At 43.7% G+C, this 11,519-nt stretch overlaps 1 protein-coding gene across 1 annotated transcript; it reads left to right on the top strand.

Moving 5' to 3' along the window:
- Window positions 1-480: 480 nt before the first annotated feature.
- Window positions 481-3,063, top strand: LOC119365719 (autophagy-related protein 8C). The gene is made up of 6 exons (XM_037631366.1): window positions 481-640; window positions 849-901; window positions 1,796-1,851; window positions 1,945-1,997; window positions 2,536-2,654; window positions 2,767-3,063. The coding sequence occupies exons 2-6, from the start codon at window positions 865-867 to the stop codon at window positions 2,859-2,861; spliced, it is 360 nt and encodes a 119-aa protein (XP_037487263.1). The 5' UTR covers window positions 481-640; window positions 849-864; the 3' UTR covers window positions 2,862-3,063.
- The last annotated feature ends 8,456 nt before the right edge of the window (window positions 3,064-11,519 follow it).

The following is an 11,519-nucleotide window of genomic DNA, read 5'->3' on the forward strand; positions in this document are numbered from 1 at the left end:
CTGCTAAACACCATAAATCCTTGATTTTGTTTTATAGCTCACAACTTAACGTATTTCATCATACACATTTATAAACATATACAAACACTTCTCTATATGCACGTGCATTTTTTTTAAACCTTTAAAATTGAATTTTGAAAAGTTTAAAATATTGGGCTGCATGGAACCCGAGCCCCGAAGACCGCACACCGAGAAGCCGCGCAAACAAGCCACGTTTAATAACAAGACAATTCTACATGGTTTCCCTAAAAAATGTGCCACACCACAAAACAAACTCTCAATGTTCCAAGTTAGAAGTTTACACACAAAGAGAAGGAGGAGTTGGTCAACTCGGGAGGTTGCTTTCCTTTGCAAATTCGAATTGAAACAAACAAAGAGATCGATGGCCACCGGCGCACGGTAGTTGGTTTCCGCTTCCTTGGGGGAAACGTAGGCGTACCCTTCCATTTTATAAAATCAAGTTATCTATTTCGTTACGTTTCGTGCGGGTCTCGCCTCCTCCCTTTACTTAACCAACCCCAATCCCCCACTCTTTCCCCAACCCACGCCCTCCCGTTTCCCCGTCTCCCCGTCTCCCCGCCGCCTCCTCCTCCTCCGCGTCGCAAACCCTCGTCCTAATCCGCCGAATCCCGCGACCCACGTAAGCATCCGCCCTGGTTCTCGATCGATTCCGCGTCGGCTTCCGTCGAATCAGGGATTTGACCCGATCGATTTGGTGTCCCGACCCAAATCATCGCGGGGATTTTCTCGGGTTCTTATCCGTCCCGATTCGGTTGAATCGATCGGTCGATCGGTGCGTGTTCTCGTGGTTGGGCTCTGTTGTTGATCTGGTAGCTCGGTGCTTGCAGGAACCAAGGCAGATCGATGGCGAAGAGCTCGTTCAAGCTGGAGCACCCGCTCGGTTCGTCTCGTCTTCTCATGCTCCCCTCTTTTCTTATCGAATTTTGTCGAATTAGGGGGTTCGTCTTATGGAGGCTGTGCTATCTGCTGTATTACGCGGTTTTTTTTAGGTAGATGGCGAAATATTATGTGGGTTGGGTGGTTGACCGTACGGATTATTGGAATAACTGCAAGGATTCATAGGAATTCTGTAGACGTGCAGTTATCTGCGTAATAGCATGCTAATTTGCTTCGAGGGGAGCTAAAACCAAAGCACGCTGAGCTTTGGAACACAAAAATGAGCTTGTGATTGTTTTTGTAGCTGTGTGGCTGGATTGAGTTGATGGTGATAGTTGGATAAGCAATCCTAATCATGATTCTGATCATCATGCTGCATCATCTAAATTAATCTGGGGGTTGGTAAACTGGAAAACGATTCTTTGGTGTAACAATTATTATTTTTAACAATTTCGTTGCCCCTTCCGTTGCATTATGTAAGAATAGGAACTTACAGTTCTATCCTTGAACACTGGTTGGGAGGAAGTTCTTCTATGAGTTTTGGTAGCCTAATATCCTGCTTCTCGCTGGATATGTGTGAAAGGGTCCTGCAGTGAAATTGAGAGGAGATAATTCTATGAGTTCTCTCTATAAACGTAGACTTTTACCATTGGTTATTGGATCATCAGCTATTGACATGTATGTTTTACTCTAATTGTATGCCTTTACTTAGCAGTTTTACGATTTCCATCACTTGTGATGATCTGCTAGTTAAAATTCTATTTGAACATTATTGATTCTATATCATAATATTTACTCTTGTTCTATCTGCTGCGACCTTGATCTTTTAACTTATTCTGAGGATACATTTTCCTTTTAGTCAGTTCAGAATAAGATTTTGCTGTTTACTGCATTGCAGAGAGGAGGCAGGCGGAGGCTAACCGCATAAGGGAGAAGTACTCTGACAGAATTCCTGTAAGCTTATCCTTGTTATTACTGTTTAGTATAGGCTGTTTCCTTACCCATGATTTGTTTGATCTAATATGTAAAACAATCTATGTAATGTAGGTGATCGTTGAGAAGGCTGGGAAGAGTGATATTCCTGACATTGACAAGAAAAAGTTAGTTCCGCTCAAACATTTCATGCTATTTAACCTTTCTGTAGATAGAATATCTCCATCTTCATTTCATACTATTTAAACAGCTAGCAGTTGGTGTTGTTAAGGTCGTCCTCTAGGGAATCATTACCACTGTACGCTGTTACTCTCGTGTGTTCTTTAATTAGCATAGTTGCGTCATGGGTTCCTGCTGATAACTCAGGGTACTTGATGCCATTAATTTCTAACTATTTCATCAATAGTATTGCCTGTGGCCCATGGGTCCTTTGTGGACACAATTTATTCCAGTTGTTTCAAGGGCTGAAGTGATGGGATTAGTATTGTCACTGGAAATTGGGTTGGTTCTTGCTGGTGTGGTACACCATTTGCACAGGCTTTTTACTTAAACATGTACTATTGGAATCCACATCTTTATGGTTCAAAAGGAGGGGATATTTTGATGCATCAAAACTTTGTCTCATGTCACAACAAAGCACAAGATTGGCCATTATTGACCATCAGCTGTTCTATATATTCTAATAGCCGTCACCCAACCATACAGGTACCTCGTCCCCGCCGACCTTACGGTTGGACAGTTCGTGTATGTTGTCCGGAAGCGGATCAAGCTCAGTGCTGAGAAGGCGATCTTCATCTTTGTGAAGAACACTCTTCCACCGACAGGTAGGGAGCAGCAAACAGACTTTCTCCCTGAACAAACTTATGCCTACCTCGTGTATTTTACCGCATGGTCAGATGTTCTAACCCAAAGTTCCTATTCGTCCTTTGTTTGCAGCTGCCCTGATGTCTGCCATTTACGAGGAGAACAAGGACGAGGACGGCTTCCTCTACATGACCTACAGCGGCGAGAACACCTTTGGATTGCTCTAGATGGCGCTGGCTGCCACGGCAATAGCTCTGAATGCCTCCTGTAAATAAGGCGTGCCAATCAACTGTGTATATATTCCGGTTTGCCTCGTCGTAGGATCTTTAAATTGCACAACCAAGAAAACCTATTCTTATCCTGACTTATCGTATTTGAATGTTCTGACTTATATATATCAAGTAAGACTCTGAAATTCTGTAATTTCTACTGCTCCTGCGTTCATGCATGCCGCTGTGGTTACTGGTTGTTCACTGCTGCTGATGTAATGTTCACCAGTAATTGCTTGACTAAGGTCGCCGGTACGTACCATGAGCCTGGACTGGTGGTGACTTCAACTCCGTTTAGGTTCTATTGATTGGTGGTGTTGCAAGGCAGCGTGAGAGGGTGTCAGGACTTCTACCCTATGGGCAAGCAGTGAATTGCATTATGGATCCTCCAACACGCTGGCGTGCGTGTGCATGAACACACAGTGTTTCAATACGGTTTTCATACATGAAAATACATAGTCCTGGGTACCTATGGCCCTGATGTGGCACTATTCATCTGATTTTGCAAGTTTGTCCCCTTCGACCTCATTTACTCCATAGGCATTTCATTGAATTGTTCGACTAGGGAGTATCGCAAACAGAAGCGTGCAATTCATTTTCGAAAATAGTTCTGTGCGTTGATGACCTTTGTCCAGTCTTTGGCATTCTCTACGCAGGTTCCACATACAACCAGGTTTGCATGATACGAGTATAGTAGGCTGCACCATTGTTTAGCCTGCGTAGCACGAATCTTAAAACATCTCCCAGCTTGGCCCCTTTTTAGAGACAGACTGAGGTGGCACGTGATCTGTTAGGTTATCTCCTAACCTTGTCCACTCATTAGTCCCTTCTAATCTACACAAAGTTGCTTCCATTTGAGATAAAGTCTACACTAAAAGAAGCACATCGATGTTGTAGTTCTACTCAGATGATTGGTTCGTAGTTTCATTCACTGTAAATGTTCAATGTGTTAAATGTCGTATTCATGTTTCGTGTTATTTTGGACGAATTTGTCAAATTCAGCGTGCACGGTCGATCGTTTGAAATTTCCTTTGACCAGTAGCTTCATCTCGCAGTTCCACACTACTTTCATGTTGCACGTGTTCTGTCTCGATAGTCATAGACGAGTAGATCTACATCTTCCTCGTGACGGTACATATGCATATGTGAGGTCTATTCTAATGATACTCCTTAACCTCCTGTCCCGCGTGTACATTGGCGTCATCGCCGACGTCGTTTCTCTCGGCCTCCTCTCCCGCGTCCTGTTGCACATGCGTCACCATCGGCGTCGTTCCTTTTGGGCCCATCTCCCGTGTCCTGCTACATTGACGTGGTTGTCGACGTCGTTCCTCTCTGCCTCCTCTCCTGTGTCCTGCTGCATTGGCGTCACCATCGATGCCGTTCCTCTCGGCCTCCTCTCCCAAGTCCTGGTACACTGGCTCGGCCGTCAGTGTCGTTCATCTCGGCCTTCTCTCCTACGTCATGTTGCATTGGCGCCAGCACCGGCGTCGTTCCTCTCGGCCTCCTCGCTCACGTCCTACTACGATGGTGCTGTAGTCGGCGTCGTCCCTTTCGACCTCCTCTCCCGCGTCCTACCACACTGACGTCGCCATGGCGCGCGCACTGCATTTGTCCTCTCTCGTCCTCTGGCTCCGCGCTCTTCTATTCGTCACTCCGCACGAACTTTCTATGCAATGACGAACTAGTTCGCCACACCGCCGATGGGATCACTCGCCCGCGACTCTATGCTCGTCATGTCGGACGCGTCGTCGTGACCACCGTCCACCACAGTCGCCGAGGCACTCTAGTGTAGCCCTGTGTGTTATGTGTAGTTGTTAAGTCTTAATCATGTCCAGTGTATGCAACCAAACACCGTGTAGTTGCATCAGCGCAGCCAATGCGAGCACCATTCAAAATTTGCTCCCCTAATGCAGTCAACCTACATGCAGTCAATCAAATGATGTATAAATGATGTTTTTTTTGCCTGCATTTGCTCAACCAGACCCAATTAGGACAAATATGCAAAGGGGAAGATTCACAATCGTAACTATGCGCTTTTCTATCAATTGCCCAATAATAATTTGTCTATCCGCCGTATTATGCTCATGACTGAGATATCTCTAGTGAACAATATGGCCCTGGGTCCACTATTTCTATTCTTTATCTTTACCTAATAATAAAGCAAATTGAGTTTCTTTCGTCCGTCATGGCATTTTTCAGAAAAGTCCCTCTAATTCAGAGTATTCAACCCGCAGTCCTGTTTTAAGTTAAAACGAATCGTTTTTTCATATTTTACACAGAAGTCCCTGTGTTTTGTTGAAATCAACCCGCAGTCCGGATTTAAGTCACACCCGAACCGTTATTTTACATTTTTTGAAACCCCCCGATGTTTTAGGTAATTCATCCGCGGATCATATTTAAGTCAAACAATGTTTTTTTAAATCATCCATATATTTTAAAACGTAACTCCGATTTGAACATGTTATATATGAAATTTGATTAGAAAAATATGTAGAATATGAATATGAGATTATTTTCACCTGTTAAGTATTTTTAAATATTATTTTGGAATATATTTAAGTCAATAAATGATTTTCTAAATTATCCGTAATCTTTTAAACCGTAACTTCGATTTTAACATATTATATATGAAATTTTATTAGAAAAATATGTGGAATCTAAATATGATATTAATTTTGCCTGTTAAATATTTTTAAAATATCGTTTTGGGAGCAAACTTATAATTTGTAGCGTAAGGTCTGTTTTCTTTCGTACCGGCGGCGACCCTATTGCAAATAAACACCCCACTATAACAATATAGAGAGAAAAAACATCGATAACTACACATGCATACCTCTGAAAAATATCGCAGGGCAAAACAACAGATTTCTCATCGAGAGAGAGAGAGAGAGAGAGAGAGAGAGAGAGAGAGAGAGAGAGAGAGGAGGAGAGGGAGAGAGAGACGCCTTAGGATTAAACATATTCAAACACATTTTTTTTGTTTTGTGTGAACACCAAAGCCATCGCCGGCGAGGGTGGGAAGGAGGATAAGCAGCAACACAAATATGATGCCTCACAAAATAAAGGAGATGTACCTATTGTGGTCTTGGGTGATGGTTATTGGGTTAAGAGTGTGTGTTATGTTTTCTCTTCCGTTGCAACGCACGGACTCTTTTGCTAATAAATACCAAAAATACAACAAGGTTTGTCCGGCTCCGGTGAGGGAGGGACGATGACAGCGGCGCGACTTTAGCTTGCTCCAGTGTTTGTAGTTGTCGCTATGTGGTACACAGACATGGTTGTAATTTTTATTACCTTTATTGTTCTTTGTACTGTCATGATTGAAAATGAATAGATTGGAAATTTCTTAAAAAATTAATACCAAAAATACAATTTCCTAACCAAACACGTCCTTACACTGCCCTAAAAAAAGTCATTCAATTCCACTAGGTCACTAGCTATAGGACTAGACGAGCAGTACGTAGTTGTACCACAGTGCAGCACGATGCACGCATGGCCACGAACCGTACGTATACCTATATACGTATGTCTACCGGCCGGCAGCTGCTGCAACGCTTAACCTATAACTGAGCTCCAGTTGATGCAGCGGAGGCGCAGAAGTAGTACTTTCTTCCTTTGGAGATGAGCAGAAGTAGAGCTGCTGCAGCTGGTGCAACGCTGAACCTATAATTGAGCTCTGCAGCGTACTCCTTACCATTTCTACGACAAATAATTCCAAACGGAGGAAGTACGTTTACGTATATATAGTGCTGACCTATGTGTCTATACGTACGTCCCAACCGATGCGCCCTGCGTGTATGTACGAACGTAAACCGCCCTAGCTGGGGAGAGTAGCTGAGGTTGTGGCTCGAGCCGTACCATCTACCATGGGTCCGTTGTCTTGCGTGACGCTAGCTCGCCGGCACGACGAGCACGTCAAGTTAGCTAGGCTTTTGTCTGGCTGGCTACGGATGGTGGTGTCGTGTCCGATGACTCCAGATAGACTTCCTGTTCTTCTTTCTTACAGGTCGGCTAATTTTGTGTGGTGTGGACGCGGTTGTATTTATTTCAAGCGTACCTCACCGATAAAAGAACTGAGTACACACACCATTTATGCACATTTATATGGCGTTGCCAATAATAAATCTGGGCGCTGTTGGCGCGTTATTGCTTGGTTATGCCGACAGGGTATGGGGTCAAATCACATGCCCAGGTACCCGCCACGGGTAATCTGGCCAGATATCAATGACAGGTGTGTGAACCAATCTGTGGTTGGATGGTTGGAAGAACAGTGATATCCACGGCTTATCAGGGTTCAAGTCCTGCTGCTCGCATTATTTCTAAATTTATTTCAGGATTTCCGGCGATGCCCGTTCATTGGGAGGAGACGTTCTCGTCGACTACGAGGCGCATGTGGTGATTTCGTCAATCATATATACAAGTGTCTGCTTCTCTAGTGTGTTATATTAGAAAAAATGACAGATGAAAAACCTGACCCACCATTATTTATATTTTTCTAGACAAACCACTATTTATCTATCCTAATCTATATCTATACTTCTATACTTACTAATAAAGGAAGGTGATATTCTTGGTTTGGTTTCGCTTTAATTCATTCTGTTTTGAGTATTTTTATCACGTACACTATTTGTTGGTTTTGTTTGTTTAACAACCGTGCGTGCAAACGAAAGAAAACCGGGACGTACCTGTAAAGGAAACCGGGAAGTACGTGTAAAGGAACCAATCTAGCTTGACTTACGTCAAATGAAGCAAGTTTGTCTTAGGGCTTGTTTGGGATTGCTCCACTTCATCAAAATCAGTTTCGCTCCACTAAACTCACTTTGGAGCAATTTCATTCAGAAGTTGTAGCACTACCAAAGAGAATGTTTGGCTTCCACCTAGCTCCAGCTTCAAGAATCCGAAATTTGGTGGAAAGGTTCTATTTGATTGGTTGAGGGGGAGAAACAAAGGGGTATCCACTTACTGGTGGCAGTGGTGGGTAATTTCCACCCAACTCAAACTTCTACAGTTTTTTGAAGCACCTCCTGAAGAGCTTCATAAAAAACATGAAGATGTACCCAAATTCTAGTTTTTTTTTACGGAGCGCCATATCATGGAGCTACCCTGTTTGGCTTGTGTTTTCTGGAGCGGAGCAGTCCCAAACAAGCTCTTATTTATGCACTATTTGTCGGAGTTGGCACCAGCCCTCGCACGACCAACCAACTCGAGGCCAAAAACGATATCGTTCGCGTCGGGTGTGCCTCACCACTGCGTGGGCCTCAGCCCATCAAAGGCAAAAGAAATAAGGGCTTGTTTGAGGGATCAAAAAATAGATTAGTTTTTCTTATTAAATAAGTATCACCTTGATTTTTTATACCCCGCCTTACCAATTTATATACGTTTGTGATTTGAAATCGGTAAGCCACCATGACAATCAATAAGCAGAGGATAATAGTGGGTCTGGTTTCTTCACAAATACGACCAGAAAGAAATTAATTGCTTTGCATGGGGCCAATAGGGATCACCAAAGAGCTAGCTATGGACAGGGGTGCGTGGAAGCTTGCTATCCATGTGCCAGAGCCATGAGTTGATCGCGAGATCTTATGATTTTCTGAAGGAAATATGCCTAGAGGCAATAATAAAGTTGTTATTTATGTTTTCTTATATCATGATAAATGTTTATTATTCATGTTAGAATTGTATTAATCGGAAACTTAGTACATGTGTGAATACATAAACAAAACAAAATATCCCTAGTATGCCTCTACTTGACTAGCTCGTTAATCAAAGATGGTTATGTTTCCTCACCATAGACATGTGTTGTCATTTGATGAATGAGATCACATCATTAGAGAATGATGTGATAGACAAGACCCATTCGTTAGCTTAGCATAATGATCATTAAGTTTTATTGCTATTGCTTTCTTCATGACTTATACATGTTCCTATGCCTATGAGATTATGCAACTCCCGAATACCGGAGGAACACCTTGTTTGCTATCAAACGTCACAATGTAATTGGGTGATTATAAAGATGCTCTACAGGTGTCTCCAAAGGTGTTTGTTGGGTTGGCATAGATCGAGATTAGGATTTGTCACTCCGTGTATCGGAGAGGTATCTCTGGGCCCTCTCGGTAATGCTCATCACTATAAGCCTTGCAAGCAATGTAACTAATGAGTTAGTTACGGGATGATGCATTAAAAAATGAGTAAAGAGACTTTCCGGTAACGAGATTGAACTAGGTATGATGATACCGATGATCGAATCTCGGGCAAGTAACATACCGATGACAAATGGAACAACGTATGTTGTTATGCGGTTTGACCGATAAAGATCTTCGTAGAATATGTAGGAACCAATATGAGCATCCAGGTTCCACTATTGGTTATTGATTGGAGATGTGTCTCGATCATGTCTACATAGTTCTCGAACCCGTAGGGTCCGCACGCTTAACGTTCGATGATGATTTGTATTATGAGTTATGTGTTTGGGTGACCGAAGTTTTTTTGTAGTCCCAGATGAGATCACGGACGTGACGAGGAGTCTCGAAATGGTTGAGAGGTAAAGATTGATATATTGGAAGGTTACATTCGGACACCGAAATGGTTTCGGGAAGGTTCGGAGTACCGAAAGGTTACCGGAACCCCCGGGGGAGTAATGGGCCAACATGGGCCTTAGTGGAGGAGAGAAGGCCGGCCATAGGAGGTGGCGTGCACCCCCGTTGCCAATCTGAATTGGACAAGGGGTGGGGGCGGCGCCCCCCTTTCCTTCTCCTACTCCCTCTCCTTTCCCCCTTTGCTACTCCGGAAAAAAGGAAACAGGTGGGGGGGGGGCAAATCCTACTAGGTTTGGAGTCCTAGTAGGACTCCCCCCTCCATGGCGCGCATCCTGGCCCTCGGCCTCCTCCCCCCTCCTTTATATACAGGGGCAGGGGGGCATCCCAAAGACACAACATTGTCTTAGCCGTGTGTGGTGCCGCCCTCCACCGTTTACTCCTCTAATAGTATCATCCTAGTGCTTAGGCAAAGCCCTGCGCAGATCACATCACCAACACCGTCATCACGCTGTTGTGTTGACGAAACTCTCCCTCAACCCTCTGCTGGATCAAGAGTTCGAGGGACGTCATCGAGCTGAATGTGTGCTGAACTCGGAGGTGCCGTACGTTCGGTACTAGATCGGTTGGATCGTGAAGACGTTCGACTACATCAACCGCGTTAACCTAACGCTTCCGCTTTCGGTCTATGAGGATACATGGACACACTCTTCCCCTCTCATTGCTATGCATCTCCTAGATAGATCTTGCGTGATCGTAGGAATTTTTTTGAAATTGCATGCTACGTTCCCCAACAGTTTCACCTCTAGCCTACCCCAACTTGTTTGGGACTTGTTGTTGTTATTGTGTGAGAGAACCTACTTAATGATCAAGATAACGAAGGATGACGAATTAAAGAGAACAGAGGTAAAGATAAAGATAATGAGGACACAATGCCACAAGATGAGTAGGTATAAGACTTGTGATCTCTCTTAAAAAAGGTACCACGATCTACGGATGAGGATGAACCAGCAGATCCTCCTCGCATACGAGGACAATGATGACTCATCGAGGCACTACGACAGTTCCCCGGTCCCACAAAAGACAATGTTAAGGCTAGTTGCATGATTAATTAATGCCAGATTGGTAAAAGTTTCTTCTCTAGACCGTGGTGTGCCTTTGTTTTGGTGGGTGTGAGAACTAAAGTTCTCTTCGTAGCAAGACACAAAGCGTTATGATTTTTTTTGCGGGAAATTACTTGTATTACTCACGTAGCCGAGCTACCAGCAGAATTACAGAGTTTGACGACCTCATCAGGTACAGATCCAAGCCACACCATTGTACGACCCGTAGTTCTACCAAAAGATGCCAACAAATGTCTTACATAGTTTTGACTATGATAAATGTGAGTAATACAAGAATTTTGTTGATCCATGAGTATTCTAATTTCATGAACCATGAAACTGTTCGCAGATCTATCCATTTGTCCCCTCTTCAAAAGATTGATAGCCTCCAAGCAATCAGACTCAATGTCTATAGGTAGCTCACTCCATTGTAAAGCAAGTGACAGACTCTCTCTGATGGTCGCAAGTTCAGACTCTAAAGCATTGTTGCAATGGTACAGATGACGACAAGCACTGAAGACTATATTACCGTTGTGATCATGCAAGATCATGCCGCTACCAGCAGTGCCATCTGCCGAAATGAAGGAGCCATCTGTATTGAGTTTCATTCTTCCTTCTTCAGGTCTCAACCACCCAGGTGGTGGATTTACCAGTTCACATGTAGCGGCAGGCGCAACAGAAAAAGCACAATCCAGCATAGCAGATTTCCCCTTCAAGTGGTCTTTCTCCGTCTCTTTAGCGATTGTCAAAATGGAATGAACATAGCTTCTAAGAACGGGTACAAAAACTTGAACTGGCGGTGCTGGTTTATCATGTACTACCTCATTCAGAACGTACCAAATTCTCAATAAGAGCATAACTAGGTGCAGGCGCTGCTCATCAGGCAATTTGCACAGGTCATGGAGAAGCCATTCCAGGCATGTGTTCATCATGTTTTTAAGATTAGGGATAGGCCAAATATCAGCCATTGCAAGGCAATG

Source organism: Triticum dicoccoides, chromosome 2B (genome assembly GCF_002162155.2).
Source record: "Triticum dicoccoides isolate Atlit2015 ecotype Zavitan chromosome 2B, WEW_v2.0, whole genome shotgun sequence".
Classification (NCBI taxonomy): domain Eukaryota; kingdom Viridiplantae; phylum Streptophyta; class Magnoliopsida; order Poales; family Poaceae; genus Triticum; species Triticum dicoccoides.